This window comes from Myxocyprinus asiaticus, chromosome 20 (assembly GCF_019703515.2).
Source record: "Myxocyprinus asiaticus isolate MX2 ecotype Aquarium Trade chromosome 20, UBuf_Myxa_2, whole genome shotgun sequence".
Classification (NCBI taxonomy): Eukaryota; Metazoa; Chordata; class Actinopteri; order Cypriniformes; family Catostomidae; genus Myxocyprinus; species Myxocyprinus asiaticus.
Genome location: NC_059363.1, coordinates 4925887 through 4945894, shown reverse-complemented (window position 1 = coordinate 4945894; position 20008 = coordinate 4925887). Strand labels below are relative to the sequence as shown.

The 20008-nt window shown below is 37.3% G+C and overlaps 1 protein-coding gene across 1 annotated transcript in view; it reads right to left on the bottom strand.

Moving 5' to 3' along the window:
* LOC127411506 (A-kinase anchor protein 6-like) overlaps positions 1–20008 on the bottom strand; it is a 221117-nt gene that overhangs the window by 165399 nt on the left and 35710 nt on the right. Inside the window, exons 3-4 of the mRNA XM_051647145.1 lie at positions 3482–3733; positions 1578–2978 (exon numbers count right to left, since the gene is read on the bottom strand). Of these exons, the coding sequence (XP_051503105.1) occupies positions 1578–2978; positions 3482–3733 (1653 nt within the window). The remainder of the gene's footprint in view (positions 1–1577; positions 2979–3481; positions 3734–20008) is intronic.

The following is a 20008-nucleotide window of genomic DNA, read 5'->3' as shown; positions in this document are numbered from 1 at the left end:
TATATAATTAAAGTGAATGGTGACTGAGGCTGTCATTCTGCCTAACATCTCCTTTTGTATTCCACGGAAGAAAGAACGTCATACATGTTTGGAACGACATCGGGGAAGAATTTTCATTTTTGGGAAAGTGTTTTTCAATGCCATTGCTGATGAGATTTGTTGATTAAGAGGGAGACTGTTAAACAATGAGAATTTGAAGATCTGTCAGATGAGTTTGGGTTTTGAGTATCAGAGTCCTTTACAAACATGATTGCATGTTCTTAATTATGTAGCTAATCATTTAATTACAGACAAGGGACTGAAGAGAGGTTGTGAAGGAGTGCAATCCTGTTAATTAAGTTCTGAACATTAGTGAAAGGATGGGGTGGCTTGTTAGTTCATTACCCCTTTACTTATCAGCTGTTTTTAATATCTGCTTAGTGTATAGTGACACACACTGGCTGGTACCTCCATGTGAATAAGAATTAAGGCATACAAATTACTTCCTTAATTATTATACCCCAAATTAGATACAAACTGTAGAACTGATGATAGGTTTAATAATTAAGAGTTTTATCATTGAATGGACTGCACACCAAAAATTTAAATTCTGTCATCATTTGCCCACCCTCATGTTGTTCTGAACCTGTATGACTTTTTTTTCTAATGCAGAACGCAAAAGCAGGAATTTTAAAGGATGTTCTATACACTGATTTCAATGCATTGGCAGTTGATAGTGACTCACTTTAAAGCTCTAAAAAAGGACAAGAAAATGTAATAAAAGTAGTCTTCAGAAGGCATGGGTTTAATAATTTCTATGGACATACTCATGTTAAAAAAGCAGCTGACATTATGAAACAAATTACAAAAAGTGCAAATAGTGATGTGTGATAAATTACACTTTTATTCACTAAAATACTGAAATGTGCAAAGAGTAATAAGCCATTTCTATAGATCAGGGGTCGGCAACCTATGGCACACATGCCAGCATTGGCATGCGGAGGGGTAATCATCCACATCAACGGCGAGAGAGAAGTAGACTATTTTATTTATATAAATTCCGCACCTGCATTCCAATCTACATCTTGATGTAATCCTTCTCATGATCACGCAGTGTGTTTTCATGAGTTGAATGGGAGGCTAAACAAAAACAACATTGACTCAACCAGTGGTGTGAATTGGGGGTGGGACTATCTGTTTGTTTGCTCAACGACTTAAGGTGGCATATTTGGAAAGCTGTTTAAAAACAACGTTTATTTGCAATTCCATTCGCTGGTGCTAATGGTGCAGAAATGACACACTTCAGTTTTAAAAGTGAGAGCAAAAGCAAAAGGTGTTTTTGAACATGCAAAGGAGAGCTATGGCGAAAGTTGAGTAAAATAACTTTAATTTCACCAAAACCTATTGCATGCCTTCAGAAGACTTGGAACATGACGCTGAAGTCACATGTTCTGCAGAAGAAAGAAAGTCATGGGGGTTATGAACAACAAGAGGGTAAATGATGACAGAATTGTAATATTTGGGTGAACTATTCCTTTAAGTAGTAAACTAGTATTCCATTTCAAACACAACCTCTTGGAAAGGCAGACATCTCTTACCTCTATCTTTCCCCAAACATCCTGGTAGTTCTCCTGGTGCTGTATGTCCTCTAGTAGTTGCTGTATCATGGGTGTACACTGAAACATCATCTTTGGTGCACTGGGCCATCCAGCTATTATGTTTCTTCTGGACTCAGGAGTACACCTCGCCCCCTCGTCTTCTGACAGCAGGTCACTGAGGGGCCCAGACTCAATGCTCTCATCTACAGATGGAGCAACATCACTTGAGGAGGCAGGTGAAAACCTCCCTGCTGCGAAAGGCTTCTTATAAGAGTGATGAAGGAGGTCGGAGCTGTTCTCCCATTCAGGGTTGACCTCAGTGAGTTCCCAATCATCAACATCCTGAATGGGCTCTTGCAGGCATGTTTGCGGTAAAGCTTGAGCCAGGCTTTCCAGCTTAAACGCCAACATCTCCGTCTTCTTCAGCTGGGCAGGAAGGGCGAGAAACTCATCCGAGCCGTACCAGTGTTCTTTTGGGCTACCTGATGCGTTTGAGATGCACAAGCCATTTTGGTTCATGATCCACAGAGATCTCGGAGCATGATCATCCGGGCTGGAGGACATTTCTCGTGGGTCGTGGTCGGAGATATCCTCCCCGGATGATGGAGAGCTGGAAGAGTCACTGTTAGCCTGCTCGGCTTTGACGTGCATTTTCTTTAAGTGGTTCTGCATGTGGAATCCTGGCTTCGCCTCAGATGAACGCCTCTCGAGGGGTATTTGAATTTGCACAAGGGGCCTCTTGAGAGCTGCCTGTTGACCTGTTTGCAAGTTCCTCCCATTGAGACTCTCGTAAGATTGACTCCCATTGCCCGGATAAACTGACTCCAACTCCAGCCAAAACTTTGAGCGATCGGGTGGGTCCAACAGAGAGGGTGTGCTTCTGCTCAAGTCAGCCTGGTACCGAAGAGGTGAAGGTCTATTGCACTTTGTCTCCCCATCTCCCTCCAAATACACTGGCTTCTTTGGCAATGGCTGTGTGGGAGACACTTCACTCCTAAAGCTGCCCTGGAAAGGGCGTTTGGAAAGGCCAAGGCTGCTGTCTCCCTGTGGCGTCACACTTTGCATTGTTGACGCTGGAGTGCTGTCCCCTTTTGCAGGGCTGTTGATTGTCTCTTGCTGTTCCTGGGTGCAGGTTACTGGAACTTCTGCAGGTGGAGATGACGCCTGGTTCTGTCTTGAAGCTGCGATGCTGAGGAGATCCACACTCTGAAGCAGTTCAGGAAAGTCTTGTTCCAATTCAGGATATAGGGAACGTGGCCCTCGGCCCTCTGGGTCCTCGATCGGACTGTAGTCACTCAGTTCATAAGCAGTAATGCCACAGTCCAGAGAGAAGTAGTCCTGACTGCACTTAATGGTCAGTTGACCAGAGTCGTCCACTTCTGTCAAAGCCTCCAGTCGAGCCTGAATGTGAGAGTGATAACAAAAACTATTCACTTCACTATTAAATATACTGATATTAAAATAATATACTGTTTGTTCAGATTTATAAGTAACTACAGACACAGTGCAATGAGGATAACAGAACGCAAATGTCTCGAAACAAGCTTTTAAAAGTTGCTGTTCTTTTTAATCTGACACGGCCTCTAAACAACTCTCCTCTGCGAGACGCTGACAGAAAACACAAGTAAAAAAAGTCTGTCTAGTGCATCTTTACATAGTAAAACAATGGAAAAAGAGGGCAAGAACACAGCTTTTATTCACATAACGGGCATGGTGATTGTGCATGTTTTCTTTCTGATAGGATTGCCTGGTGTGAATGTCTTTGGTGAAGGATAAAGAATATGAGTTTATTGTACGCTCCAAGCAGGATATTGCGTAACTAAGCTTCTGTCCTTGTGAATTAGATAGGGATATTCTCGCTTTAGGTGGTTTAGTTTGGGTGATGTTTTGGAGATGTATCTGACCTCGTCATGGTCCTGGCTGAAGGCTTGCAGGATGTTGGTCTGGCGGGTGTAGTTGCCGTTGGAGTCCTGCAGGCCTTGGAGAAGCCTCTCCTTCAGAACCAGCACGGACACTCGCAGCTGGTGCCACAGGAGCTGAACGCTCCGGATGTCCACTATGATGTTCACCGAGTAGGACAGGAGCTTCAGGGAGAACTCTGTCTCCAGCAGTGCATGGATCTGCTCAACATGATCGGATATGTCTTCACAGATGTCCTATAAAACACATAAGAGACAGGTTTGACATTATACATACACTACACAATTTTCTACACACAATGTAAAGCATACATTTATATTTGCTTTTATAGCCTTCAATTTGATTTGCACATTGTTTGGACAAGAACTAAATAAAATTAGGTCTTTAAATAAATAAATGAGAAATACTCAATGCTTTGCTTTCTGGCTTTAAATCTACCTGAAAATAATTGAAATCTTAGGTTAATGAATTGTATATCACAACTGCATTATCAGCCTGATCTCAAAAAAATAAAAATAAAAAAAAATCGGCAAATGTGTGCTGATTTTTCTTAAGCCAAAATCAGTATATGTTGACCGAATTTTAAAAGTGTTGGCATTATCCAAACATTTTATAGATTTTTTCCTCCATCTCATGCAACCCTATTGCCAATCATCCATATAATATGGAATCGACCCTTATTTAAGGGAAGTGAAGTCTCAATAAAACATTTTTCACACTCTCAATAATTTTTATAAACTGAGAAATAAAATTCCCACCAGTGTCATTTTTAAAAAAAAATTGGGGAAAAATTACTCTGTCTTGCTAAGACTTCATAGCTAACATTTTACGTATCCTAAATGCACACCATTAAATAGTATTTTTACAATAATATTTTCAAATTTTTTGCATAATTTAGCGAAATTACAGCATGATTGGAAATGATGCCCAATAAAAATACTCTGTTCACAAGAGATATTTACCAAGAATTTTACCATAATTGTGGCACAGTCATAATTGATAGAAATATTTTTCATACAATAAATATTGAATTGGTTTATGTTAAAAATTCTTTTTTACATGTAATCATTTGTATTTTTATAATGGATTTTCATAGTTTAACATTGAAAGTCTCACTAAAAGGTTAAAACCGTAAATCATATATATATAAGCCATTTGAAAAGTACCAAAAATAAATGATGAAGGCCTGGTAAAAAGTTTTCAATTATGAGACTTTCATATGAAAAAAGTAACATTTTGAAATTTGTTCGTTTTCATATAAATCAACCCCTGTGATATAAAAGTGCCCGAAGTTGAAGAAACACCCAAGGGATGCAGTTTGTCCCGTATTTTAGTGCCTTACTGTTTTTCTTTACAATGTGGTCAATTGTCACCTGCCACCAATGATTTAATTATATTTTAAATGGCCAACGTGGCATTTTGCTATTTTTTTTTCTCCTTAAAAAGAAACTGAGAGTGTCCCTTATTTACCTCTACTTAAGTTACACTACAAATACAAGAGTTCTGATGATGAGGCATTCTCCAAATAAAATCAAAACAACTACTTCCTCCTCTGTGCAAATGGCAATGAGCTATTTCCATCTGCAACCCAGACGGATATTCAAGACACATACATCCTTTTAAAGAGTTTTAGACAGAAGACATAGAAAGGCATTGAAAGTTCAGGCAAAATGGTTTATCCTGTATGAATTACAGCTCTTGAGATAGTAACAAGGATGCTACATGAGTCATCAGTACTTTGAAATTTTCAGAGAGAAATGAGAGTCTTCAGAAATCAAACACAGACGATCACCAATGCAAATATTAGTGATAGAATCATCCACCGAGGGATAAAAAAATGAATTACTCAACAGGATATTTCTGAATCATGCATACCAAATAGCGTAATGATGATCCCTGAGAGAAATAGCTCAACATTCCCAGGTCTCTCTACAGTATTTAATATTTTTTTGGTAAAAGGAATTTCTTTTAAACTGCTTTGCAAAATGTCAAGACATCTTGTGATGCACCTACCTTCAAAACAAGTCACAAGTAACAAACATGAGGCATCACAACATTGTGTATCCATGTAAGAGGAAATGATTAAGAAGGAATATTTGAGTCATTTGCACATGAGATAATGAATAATACAGAGGAAATCTCAGAATATACCAAGGAGCACCACATAGCGTTGTTTTCTCCGTTAATCACTACCGATTATGCAGTTCTCTCACCACAAATATAGACATGTTCAGTAAATATCAAGCTGACAGAACAGTATTAGTTACACAAATGTGGTCAAACTTCATCAGGTAAAAAGTAAGCCTGGTCTACACATAGAAACCTCTAGAAATACTGTTCATTTTCTTTTAATAATGAACTCAAAACGGCATGGCTCTATAAGCCCTATCTAGTTTAGTCCAGACCACCCAAGCAACAGCTGGCACTGTTTATTAAGATTCACTGCTCTGAGACCATGTTGTACTGTATATCTTGAAGAAACCATTTGTAAGATTTCATTGGGATCAAATTAAGTTTAAAGGAATATTCCGGGTGCAATACAAGTTCAGTCGACAGCAAATATGGCATAATTTTGATAACCACAAAAATCAATTTCGACTTGTCATTCCTTTCCTTTAAAAAAACAAAAATCTGGGTTTCAGTGAGGCACTTTTAATGGAAGTGAATGGGGCCAATCCGTAAACGCTACAATGCTCACTTTAGTGTGATTAAATCACTTACTAACCTTTTCTGTGCAAAGTTACATTTGCACAGAAATTTGCAACTTTGTTGCCATGGCGACGTAACACCGCAAACACTTACACTCTAAAACGACCATAAAAACTATGATTTAAACAACATTACAGCTCAAATGATATACAAGTTTTAACAAGAATTAATTTAAGCTTTTTTATAATTTATAAGCTTTATATTTCTGCTTTAAAACCCTCCAAAAATTGGCCCCATTCACTTCCAATGCACTAAGTGCCTCACTGTAACCTTACTTTTTGTTATTTGTTTTTAAATAAAAGGAGGGACAAGCTGAAATAATTTTTTGGTGGTAATCAACATTATTCCACAAATGCTGACGATTGAGCTTAACTTATATTGAACCCACAATATTCCTTTAATGGTCCAAGAAGACTTCCACAGCTCTCCTCCCATCTCTTACTTTTAAAAATTCTTAAAGCCTTAAAGCTGTTTGAGCCGAACAAAGAAAGAAAGGGGGAGTGTAATAAGACATCTATGTCTTTTATTTAAATAGATTAATTAGTTTTTCTCAAAACATGTTTCATTGATGTGTTTGGCTGATCTAGAGATCCTGCATGATCTTTGGGTGGCCATTCATTCAAGCGATTTGTCTATAATAAGGCACTTCTGAGTATACATGGGGTTTTCTGGTTCAGCTTATGTGAAAGTCAAACCAATGAAGAGCATATTTACGACTGTGGGTCACTAAGTTTTAGTGCTTATTTCTTCTGCCGTCACTGTTGGTCAAATCAAAAATCCAGCTGTGGGGAGATAATATTAAAAGGCTAATTTGAGAAGCAGCAGATCATTTCAGAAGATGAGATCACAAACCACGATAACATGAGATGGAAATCCAGTCTTTTTCTGAATTAGAAACACTACACAGCAATAGCACACATACAGTGACCCTAAAAATGTATTTGGAAACTTAAGTCACACTTTAACATGTCTGAATTTCACTGCATTAGATAAAAAATATCAATCCAAATGACATCTGCAAACATATGGTGCAGACCTTTTACTAAAACAAACTTTTGAAATTGTTATTTTGCTATTGTAAATCCCCTCAAGTTCACACAGGTGTCTTAGCAGAGTAACCACAGGTGTAGTTCACCACATTAACTATGGACATGCTCCACTAACATTTGACAACTCAAATGTGTCCAAATACTTTATCTTTATTGTCCGTGTACATCTATTGTTTTAGCATTTAAAGCCTAATGTAAAATGTTTGCTTTAAAATGTGATTGTGCCATAATTCTTTGGACTAAATGCAATGCGGTTCGATATTTTGTTATTAAATGCAATAGCATTTATTCATTTTAAGTGTGCATTGCAAGCTAGACTTGAACCTGTGTCACTCGCACCACAGCTCGAAAGTGTCAATCTGGACTAACCGCTGTGCCACAGCTCCAAAAAATCCACTTAGTAAAATATAATTGCCAATACCTATGGCAATGTCTGCATAAAAACCAGTATGACAATATGGTCAGCAGCTGTGCATTATGGGATGTGGCAGACGTGCCAAAGCAACTGGTGCTCGTTGTCAACACAGCAACGCTGGAGTTACGGCCAGCAGCATCTCAGCTACAGTGCTGCCCACCCCCAAAAATAACATGGCACCGTTGAATGTAGGTCAAACGCAGCTAGCATGCTACAAGTCCCACACTAGTCTCCTGCCTCACGGACTCAAAAATAAATAGGGGAGTACAAGGCAATCATGCTACAGTACATACAAAGTGCATATTGTAATATTACATATTGTAATTAAAATTATTATAATTTATAAAGTAAAAAAAAAAAAATTTGCATAAGCTAGGGTGAAACATTCAAAAATATCTTTGGAACAGGAGAATGGGAATAAAGTAAGATCTTAATTTCTGTGAAATATCTCATTCATTTGATACCTTATTGGTCTAGTGGGATATGTGGTTTAGTTATGATATTATTATATGACTAATATACAGATCAAAATACATTCTGTGCCTAAAGCACATATCTCGATAAAATCCTTCATAAAACAGTTCTAAGTCATGAAACAAACCAACCAGCTCTGAGGTGAATTACATTACAAACTTTGATTTGAAGCAAAAGTGTTTGAAAATTTAACCAAAAGACAAAGGTACAAGACTGTGTACTTAACGTCTTTCATGAGAGCATAAACTACAATCCCATAGAGCATTGCAAATGACGTAATTTTATTAAGAATGATAAAAAACGAAAATAAAAATATTGATTAAAAGTTGTCTATAGTAGTATAGATATAATATGTTTTAAATTTATTGATAAATATTCAGATGTATACAAATAAGTAGTTTCAAATCTTGTGGCACGCGGTTTGTTTGCCGTAAATTCCTTATTGGTGGATCATTTCTCATCAGGATCATGGGTAATGTAGTTCTACATGAGAGTTGTGCTATTAAACATATTTTCATTTTTAAACAAAGTTAAAATAACACAGACTGATGACTTCAACAGAAGCATATACCATTGAGCTCACAGTAGGTCTGTCTTTAAAGGTTTATAAGCTAGTTAATAATCAACTCCACTATGGAATTATTATTATTTATTTTTTACAGGCCTGAAAATCACCCTTTTAAAATCCCCTAATATATCCAGGTTTTTCAAAGTGTTATACCACCGGGAGTGGTGGTGGTGTAGTGGACTAAAGCAATGAACTGATAAGTGGAAGGTTGTTGGTTCAATCCCCACAGCCACCACCATTGTGTCCTTGAGCAAGGCACTTAACTCCAGGTTGCTCTAGGGGGATTGTCCCTGTAATAAGGGCACTGTAAGTCGCTTTGGATAAAAGCATCTGCCAAATGCATAAATGTAAATGTATTCAAATACTCAATTCTGATTGGCTCAAATGCTGTGCATTAAAACAGCTTATTACACACTACTCTGGAGTGCTCAATTTTGATTGATCAATGGCTTCAGCTGTTGATTTCAGTTGTTGAGCGACATAATTGCAACACAAATTAAACATTTATGTCCATTTATTTATTTATTTGGTTAGTAGCCATATAATAATGTACAGGTAGTTCCAGTCAGTTTGATCACCATTCTATATTAATGCACCTAGCGCCTACTTTCACCTGCTCGCATACTAAGTTTTATGGCTCTGCTCAAACTATCTCTGGACACAAATATAGTGTAGCAAGTCTGATGAGTCTCAGACCCGGAATCAACTATTACATCACAAAATACAACATCAAGTCATGCTATGCCATCTTTAAATCAACTGTGAAGCGCTACAGGAAACAGGAGTCCAACCTGGAGGTCATTGGGAATGCACTTGCACTTTCCTCTTACACAGCGATGAGGTTTGTAAGTGAAGTATGGATTGACATTCAGCTTGGGGGAGAGAAGAAAACCAGGACCTTCGCGTCGGGTGGTTCTTCGCCTCCATGTGGTGCATTAAAATTGTTTAACGTGCACCTAGCCATGGATTATCCCTTACGTAGCCTATTACATACCTAGTGATAAAGGCCAGGGAGAGGGTGCAATCAGACCACAGCTGCCCTCTCGACATCATGTGACCCCTGAGCTCTGATGATCCAAACACATGGACAGTGAAAATCCCACTTTCAGCAAAAGTATCTTCCTTTTTCAAATGAAAAATAATGCTTAAACATTTTCCTACACAATATACATAAATCCAACACAATTACCTATCTTTCCCATTTAAAATATGCAATAAATCAACCCAATCACATCAAACACAAAGCCAGTCCAGCATACACAATTAGCCATAACAGAAAATGCAGCAACCCCAAACACACAACACTTTAAAAGAATAATTCACCCAAAGAATTATCATTTACAACCCTCATGTTGTTCCAAACCTACAATATATGACTTAATTTCTTCCACAGAAAAGGAGATGCTAGGCAGAATGTTCAGTCTCAGTCACCATACACTTTCATTGCATCTTTTTTCCAATGAAAGAGAATGGTGACTGAAGTCAACATTCTGCCTAACATCTGACACTCAACAATGTCAACTCAGGGACTTCCGATTAAAAATCTATTTTAGCATGTCAGTTTATTCTCTTACCTGTTCAGTGAAAAATGTTAAAAGCAACTAATCAAAGCGAATCAGAAGTCTGCGAATCGTTTAGTGTGCTCAACAGCACTGTAACGCTGATGTGTCAGATCTGATGTCAGACGTGACAGTTCTGAGCTTTCATGCTGTCTGATATGCTGTCGTCCTCGCTCTCACTCTCTTAACTGGCCTGTTTCTTCCATCCTGTCTTCATCTCTGAAGGAGGGGCTCCCGCACTACAACAAGGGGCTATTTTGGGACTTGACCTCTCCCTCCCTCCTCTGGCCCTTGTGCCGCTCTCACTTTGTCTACCCCTTCGGCACGGGCAGCTGCTGAGGGAGGAATTACAGGGATGGGGCGTTTGAGGGGTAACTAGAGAGGGTAAGGTCATAGCACAAGTTGCGGCAAACACATTTGCATTGACGCCAACAAGGCTTGTCTAACTCATGCTCTACATTTGCTGTTTTTAACATTTAATGTACAATTCTATATCAAATTGTACAGTATACTGAATTGGTGTTTCTTTAACTTTGGGCACATTAAGCACCATGAACGTCTAGATAGTAGTCTCGATTTAACATTTTTCTCACTCTAACAAATTTTTTTCTTAATTGTCTACTAACAATGTCCAGCAGTGTATGTACATGCATTACACACAGTTTATGTTATTTTTCTCTGAAAGTCATGGGAATTCCAACCACAGTGTCATTTCCATCACAAATTCTGTATTGTGCTTAACAGAATTCTGTGGTTGAAATGACACTGATGCAAATTAAATTTTTAACCCTCAGGGGTCTATGGACACACCGGCACGTCCTGCTGGATTTTTTCCTCATAACAGCAGAAACAACTTAAAATACTCCGTCATTTTTGGGCATACAGATAAATGTAAGACATCATTAGAGACTGTAAAGGGTCTACTTTTATTTGTGTACACTCACAATAACAACAAAACCTTGTGCTTTTGTAAAATATAGAAAAATATAGAATAGCTTTCAGCCATCTCTGTCTCCGCAAGCATCTTTCTGAAACATGTCACAAAAATGAACTGAAACTCCGTGAATACTAATCAGACAAACATGAAACATATGTCTAAAGAAAGCTTAAAATGTCTACTTTTAAATAAAACAATTCCAATTTAAAACAAATATTCTACTGCAATGTAATCTGGATGAAATAAAGCGATGTACAGTTTCTCCTGGCTCTGCTAATTATCGCTAATGTGATCCCACCCACCAGCAGAGCACGCTATTCAAATGGTAATGTCCTGAGGCGATCGATGCAAATGGTAAACGCCCCCAACAGTGCCTTAAAAAGCATCAAGTTCATTCACTTTTCTGCGCGTTTGGAAGATGGCACGCTACACAGGTGAGGAAGCTCTTCAGATGGTCCTGGATAGTGACGAAGAGTTCACATTTTCCTCAGAAGAAGAACGGGACTCCGACGATGAACATTTGAAGAGCGACTTGATCCAGCCGAGGATAACATTTTGGATGAGTAAGTCTTTACTTACATTAGCTGACATGCTATTTTATATAAACATGTACATATTTTACTAGCTGGACTATTTCCAGACTTGTCAGCCAGGATTCAGAGTATTGAAATTTGAAATATGTCCTAATAGGCAAGTTTTAGTTACATTTAAATGTTTCGGCTAAAGCAGGTATTTAAATTGTATGCTGTATGATATAAATATGATATGTAATAAGATATCAAAATAATATGAATGTTTAGATTATATTTTAACTAGTGTTTATGCTGCCTCATTATCATCAACGAAGCTTGTGCTTGCAAATATCTGTTTGGGTGTAAATGTATAAAATGTGCTGTAAATATGCCCATATTAGAAAATCAGCATATCAGAATAATTTCTGAAGGATCATGTGACACTGAAGACTGCAGTAATGATGCTGAAAATTCAGCTTTGATCACAGGAATAAATTGCATTTGACAATATATTCAAATAGAAAACAGTTATTTTAAATTGTAAAGATATTTCACAATATCACTGTTTTTGCTGTTTTGGATCAAATAAATGCAGCCTTGGTGAACAGAAGAGACTTCTTTTAAAAACATTAAAAAATCTTACTGATCTAAAACTTTTAAACAGTAGTGAAGGTCTAAAATGTTTAAGTCTTTATGTAAAGAAAATGTATAGTCAGATTAATTCTTTTAACTTAAACTTGATTTTGTGAATAAGCTACAAACAATACATTCAATCATTAAGTCTCCTCACATTCATTCTCTCTCAGGGGAGGGATCTTTGTCTCCTCAGATGTGAATCACATCAATATTCATGATCACGCCTCCTCGCATATGGCCTTTCTAACACTAAAAGTGTCTTACAAAAGTTAAATGACTATATTGTTTTGTATGAATCAGTGATCAGGATAGTTTTCACATCATTTTGTAGCAAAAACTCTAGGCTACAAGATCCAGTTCTCAAAAGTCTTGTGAACAAATGTTTAGTATGTGTTATATGGCCTTATTTCAGTGACTTAAAATTTTTGTTTTTTCAAAAACCACGCATAAACATTATTTTCTCAAAAATACAAACATGTACATACATGTTGCTCAAATATTATTGTAACACAGTTTGTGCTGAATACAGTGTTATCAGACTTTAGCCATTAATATGTTTTTAAGCAACTGAAAAAAGCACAAATGTCAAGGCATGTCAAAACTTCTCCAGGGCCAAAACACCCTCAGACCCCAGAGGGTTAAAGTTTTTTTTATTTATTTTTTTATAAAATGGCCAACTCTTATGTCTTGTTAAGTCTAATTTCATGGATAACTTTTTATGAATCCTAGAATCACACAATTAAATAACATTTTTAAAACGTTTGCATAATTTGGCAAAATTACAGCTTGATTGGGAATGACGGCCGATAAAAAGACTCTGCTCACAAGTGATATTACCTTGAATTTTCTTTGTTTTCTACAAATATCACTTGTTTGTGATCTCAAGCATGCATTACACTGACGCATTTGTCAACTTGGTTAACAAGTACCAGTACATTAACTGTTGAAAGAACTATAATAGGGTCAAAATTGTTTTTCGTGGTGAAATGACGCCACAACTACATATGGGACAGTTGTAATTTTTGAAACATTTTTAGAAATAATTTTCACAAAATAAATACTGAAATTATTTGTGTATTTAACTCTTTGCTTAGATTTTCATTGTTTTAAATAAGTAATTATTTGTAATATATTTTGTAATTTGATATATAAATAATAATAGCGATGGTGCCACCCCCCTGCAAGATGCCACCCTGGGCGGCTGCCCATGTCGCCCATGCCTAAATCTGCCAATGACCCCTGGGACATAGAATTGCCCGATTTTGAAAAAATACATTTTACACCCCAAATATAATAATTTCAAGATTCACGCATTTCAATTTCAAAACAAAATTCAGTTAAATTGAATTGAGTAATCCTTAAAATAAAATGTAAAAAACAAAAATATTTAAAATTTTATTAATTTAATTTTGGTAAAAATGTCAAAATTCAATTTGATGGGGGCCTGGGTAGCTCAACGAGTAAAGACGCTGACTACCACACCTGGAGTCACAAGTTTGAATCCAGAGTGTGCTGAGTGACTCCAGTCAGGCTTCCTAAGCAACCAATTGGCCCAGTTGCTAGGGTGGGTAGAGTTATGTTGGGGTAACATCCTCGTGGTCGCTATAATGTGGTTCTCGCTCTCGGTGGGGCGCGTGGTGAGTTGTGCATGGATGCTGTGGAGAATAGCGTGAAGCCTCCACACGTGCTACATCTCCACAGTAACGCGCTCAACAAGCCACGTGATAAGATGCGTGGATTGACGGTCTCAGACATGGAGGCAACTGAGATTCGTCCTCCGCCACCCAGATTGAGGCAAGTCACTACACCACCACGAGGACCTAGAGTGCATTGGGAATTGGGCATTGGGAGTGAAGAATTTAGGACAGAAATACAGTATACTTTATTATTATTGCATAATGTAATATAATTGGCAGTGTTGTCTGGATTTCATAAATGATATAACATATAAAATATTACTTTTTAAGCAATTCTATCCCTGTGCAAAATTTTTTAATGAAAAATTCAATATTTTTTAAAGCCTTAAAAGTAATCATATAGTCCCATTTTATTATATGATTTCAAGTTAAATATCAATAAATTACTACTTAAGGTGTAGGCCTATCTGTCATAAGCATACGTACACCTTAAGAAGTATGACAATTTGTATGACAATTGCTTATCATAATAATCACAATTATAATCATGATAGCCCTAGCTGCAATGGGGTCTGAGTTCTTGAGGAGCTGTGGTGTGAACAACAATGGGTCTGAGACCACATTAATGTGAAGAGGACCAAAAAAGAAACTGGGTCCTCTTTTAAGTCCACTTACATTGTGAACACCAAAAGCACTGAGGTCATTTGCGGGTGGTTCTCTTTCTGGTTCACTTTAACTGAACTGGGTTTGGTTCACTTAAAATGTACTATATGTGAAACCACCCTAAATAAATATCCACATGCTCTGATCTGGTCTCAACTGGGTAAAAACACAGATGTGAGAAACGTGTGTGTGTGTGTGTCTCTGTGTGTATAAATCACAACTGATCCTGTTAATAAGTAAAATGCTATTATATGTCTATAGTGCATATGTGTGTGTGTGTGTGAGTTATGAGTATGTGTGAATAGTGTTCATGCTGTATATATGTGGAATAAGGGTGTGTTTGCATTGCTGGTGTGCTGCAGACATTGTTCTGTGGGCTGGTCTCAGTGGGGAATGTGGACATCACAGCTGTCTGCTGATCTCATTACACATTCACTGCTGTTAGTGTATACTCACTCTCTACATTCAACACACAACTGCTACTGCAAACCAACAAAATATACTGGAGTCTTTTTTGCAGATGATCAGCACAATCTAAAAAAAAAAAAATCTATCAATAGGTAATTTTACAATTTGGAAAACTTTTCTGTCACCTAAGATGATTTTTAAAGAAACAAGCATTAAAGGCTTCATTATAAAATCTTGAAAAAATATTGCACAGTCTAATTTTTCCTAATTTTTAGAGTGTTGAGATGTTAAATTTGATAGAATTTCACTATTTTGGGCTTCTCCCCCACCCAGACTTTTAAATAAATGTATAAAAATATATTCAGGAAAATTCTACTTTACAACTTTTTCCTAAGAACAAAAAAAAAAAAAAAATAAATATATATATATATATATATATATATATATATATATATATATATATATATATATATATATATATTTTATTTTATTGTATTTAGTGGAATTAAAATATATACACACACATATATATATATATATATATATATATATATATATATATATATATATATATATATATATATATATATCCACATGGTATTATTATCGTGTCACAAAATTTAGCATTACATCATGATAAGCATTTCACACAATCACACATCATTCTACAACATTTTTCCTACAGGGATTCTATTTTGTTCTGGAATGACGAAATCTGTCTGTATCTGTCTATCTATACATTTAAAATTAGGTTGCTGATGTTTTGTTAAAATGTCTTATAGAGCATGTGGTTAAAGGGTTAGTTCACCCAAAAATGAAAAATCTCTCATTATTTACTCACCCTCACGCCATCCCAGATGTGTATGACTTTCCTTCTTCTGCAGAACACAAATTAAGATTTTTAGAACAATATTTCAGCTCTATAGGTCCATATAATGCAAGTGAATGGTGACCAGAACTCAGAAGGTCCAAAAAGCACATAAAGACAACACAAAAGTAATCCATATGACTCCAGTGGTTAAATCTATATCTTCAGAAGCGATATGATAGGTGTGAGTGAGAAACAGATCAATATTTAAGTCTTTTTTTTTTTTTTTACAGTAAATCTACACTTTCACTTTTACTTCCATATTCTGGTGTAGAAGTGACTTTCACTTTCACATTTAGCCAGCTACTGGTCAGGGCTGGTCAAAGGAGGAGATTTATAGTAAAATAGGACTTACATTTTGATCTGTTTCTCACCCACAACATTTATGATGCCTTTATGTGCTTTTTGGATCCTCTGAGTTCTGGTCACCATTCACTTGCATTGTGAGGATCAACAGAACTTAAATATTCTTCTAAAAATCTTTGTTTGATTTCAGCAGAAGACAGAAAGTCATACACATCTGGGATGGCATGACGGTGAGTAAATGATAAGAGAATTTTCATTTTTGGGTGAACTATCCCTTTAATTACAGCAGTGGCAGGCCGTCTCATGTTCTTTCAGTATGACTACATGTTGATGACGCCATCTCTTGGTCAACAGATGGTACATCAGCATCCTGCCAAATAAAATCATATCATGCTCAAATGACATAACATATTTACTTAAAGCAGTCATAACGTGCCTTTTTTTATTATCTCAATATGTTCCTTGAAGATCACTTATAATATTAGTAAAGTTTTTTTGTCATATATTTGTAAAACATCATTCATTTTCCACTCTCATTCTGACCCTCTGTCAGAAACGCTCGGTTTTGGTGCTGCTTTTCCTTTAAGACATGACAGTAAACACCCACTGTTCTGATTGTCTCTCTGCTCTTGATTGGCCTGCTCTCACTCCTTGCAAACTGGGCGGGGCTACGGAAGCGATAAGGTAAAGTCAGATGCAAATGTCTTCTACAGTGTGACATCACAATGTGGTGGAAGAAAAGAATGAGTCATTTTGGCAGCTTGGTTCAATAAATGCTCTTTTTGTAGTGAGAAGGATGTTTTAAGTACTGAAACTTAATTTTTTATATAAATCTCCACCTTTGACCAGCACCAACCAGTAAGTGGCTGGATGTGAAAGTGAAAGTCACTTCCACACCAGAATGTGGAAGGAAAAGTGAAAGTGTAGATTTACAGTAAAAATGGACTTAAATATTGATCTGTTTCTCAACCACACCTACCATATCGCTTCTAAAGACATGGATTTAATCACTGGAGTCGTATGGATTACATTTATACTGCCTTTATGTCCTTTTTGGAGCTTCTGAATTCTGGTCACCATTTACCTGCATTATGAGGATCAACAGAGCTGAGATATTCTTCTCGTCGTTTGTGTTCTGCAGAAGAAAGAAAGTCATACACATCTGGGATGGCATGACGGTGAGAAAATAATGAGAGAATTTTCATTTTGTGGTGAACTATTCCTTAAAAAGATAAAGGAAAATTTCTCATGTGATTAACCCTTTAAAACATCCCCAAAAAAAGAGTCCTTAAGGTCTAAAATCCTTTTGATGAACAAATAGGCCTATGTATTGGAGGAATTTGTATTTTTCAAATTGTATGTAAAAAGTACTTATATGTAAAGATATGTATAAAATCTAGTATAATCTGTAAACAATCTTAATATGTAAGCAAGTAAAGCTTATGCCTTCTCAACTGGACAAATGTAATGGGTGTTCATAATTCAATCTTGAGCTATAGATCTTCTCCACAAGATGGCAATGTATGCTTGAAAGTCATAGTAAACACACTGTCATAGTAAACACACTGCACTGAGTCTACTGGTCTCAGTAGTTAGCGGACACACCTGGAATTCTCCATATTATACTGAGAACAGCCACTGAAATGTTTTAAACAAAATACTTAGTTTAAGCAAAAAGTATAAAATGTATGCTTGGAAGCACAATAACTGCAGCTAACTAAAAAATTAGGAAATATATAATAGTATGAAAAGATCTGTAATTTCTTCAAAATCATATGATTTAAAATTCCTTCTGCTTCATCAAGAAAACTCATGATTATGTTGACAAGATATATTCACCTAAGGTTCGTATTACATACGCAAAGCTCCATGCTGATAAAAAATAGAAATTCAAAGCAATCACTGTCTGCACACATGACAAAAAAAATAAAAAATACAAAAAAAAAATCCATTCTTAGGTCACAGCTTACCCTGTAGTGAATATCGAAGTTACAGTCAAAGCACTGCTTCAATACCTCAAAGGAAGAAAGAATGTGAGTCACACAGTCACACTAGTGTAGGAGTATCAGCCAGTGCTGAGGTCTTTGGCCTCTCTTTTACAGAAACAGATGTGTCCTGGCCAGACTGAGTCATTGTCTGCTGATACTGGACACAAAGAGTTCAGTCATAGTGAGAGAGAAAAAAACCCCCCCACTGATTTCAGCAAGACACACAGAATTCTTCACAACAACAACACAAAGCATCAGAGAGAGAGAGAGAGAGAGCTTATAATGCTCCTCAACAGAAGCAGAAAAAATGTTGCTCAATCAACCAAAGACATCCTTAGACGAAGGGGAAAAAAAGGATGTCCCCGAATGTTATGAGTGGGTAAACAAAGTACATTAAAATTTGTACTCCATTTTTTATGGCTTACCATTAACAGACAAGCTACAATACAAAAGTATGTGAAAATGATTTGGCAATGTTAATCTATTACAGCCCTAAAATACTGTCACATCTTCCAGATCTGTCTACATGAGATCCCATTCTCCTGAGTATTAACTCGACCTTGGACTACAATTCACAGAATCCCTTTCCTCCTGACATTCTCACACACACCTGTTTCCCATTCCCTCATCAGCTCCCTGTGTATTTAGTCTCTGCTCTGGCTTCACTTCACTGCGAAGTCTTGCCAATTCACCTAGTTGTTTTGCATTTCTGAGTGTTTTCTATCTTGTTGGCCTGCCTGTCTTGACCATTGCCTGTTCCCCTGTTGTCTCTCGATTTGGATTTATTTGCATTGTGTGGATTTGCTTATCTGGTTTGACCTCTGCCTGTTTGACTACTCTCTGATTCCGATTCTGATTCGTCACAAATACATTCCTTCCAGTCTTCGTGAAGTAGCTGATCCAGGTGGCTTGTCTTTAATTATAAATTTAAATCATTTTTTTTTTAAATTATTATTATTATTTTTTTTTAAAGCAAATTGTGATGATAGCATATTATCTAAAAAAACAAAAAATTTTTAAATCATAATGAAATGTCACTACAAACAAAAATCATGTGTACAGTAATGCACAGTGGTAGTCTAAGGGGCAGGACATTGCACTGGAATAAACATTATAAAAAGCTTTAAAAATAAAGCTACAACAAGACTTCACAAATGTTTATTTTAGCCTAAATTTAGGTATTTTTAATAAATTCATTATTGAATCCGGAAAATTCCTTTTAAAGGTTTGTAGCTTTGATAAATAACTTTGCTGAATATGACAGATTTGTTGATTTAAAATCGCGTCCGCGAGGCGAGTGGGCACTGGACTCCCCGACCGCCTGGAGCGAGGGAGCCGCTGCCGGGGGCGGAGGAGTGCCCTGCCGTCCCCCGGGAACGCGAAGGGGTCGAGAGAAGACCGCCGTCCGTGGGGGGAGGAGGGAAGCGACTCCCCAACCACCTGGAGTGGTAGGGCCGCTGCCAGGGGCGGAGGAGTGTCCCCACGGGACACCGGGAACGCGGAGGGGCGTTCTGTCCGCTGGGGGTCGGAGGTCTGACTCCGGTCCGCCCGGGGAGGAGCGGCTGCCGTCCGCCTGAGAGGGTGGAGGAGTGATCGAGGACCACGCAATGGCGCATCAGAGAACCGGTGAGTTTCTTTCTCTCTCTCTCCTCTCTCTCTCTCTGTCGCTCCGTGTTGGCCTTTCCCTCTCCTATTTTGTTTTGTTGTTGTTGTTGTTTTTCCCCTCCTGTCTCCTCCCAGGTCGAGGAAGGCGGGGATGACCCTCCAGCAGTCGGGGTGCAA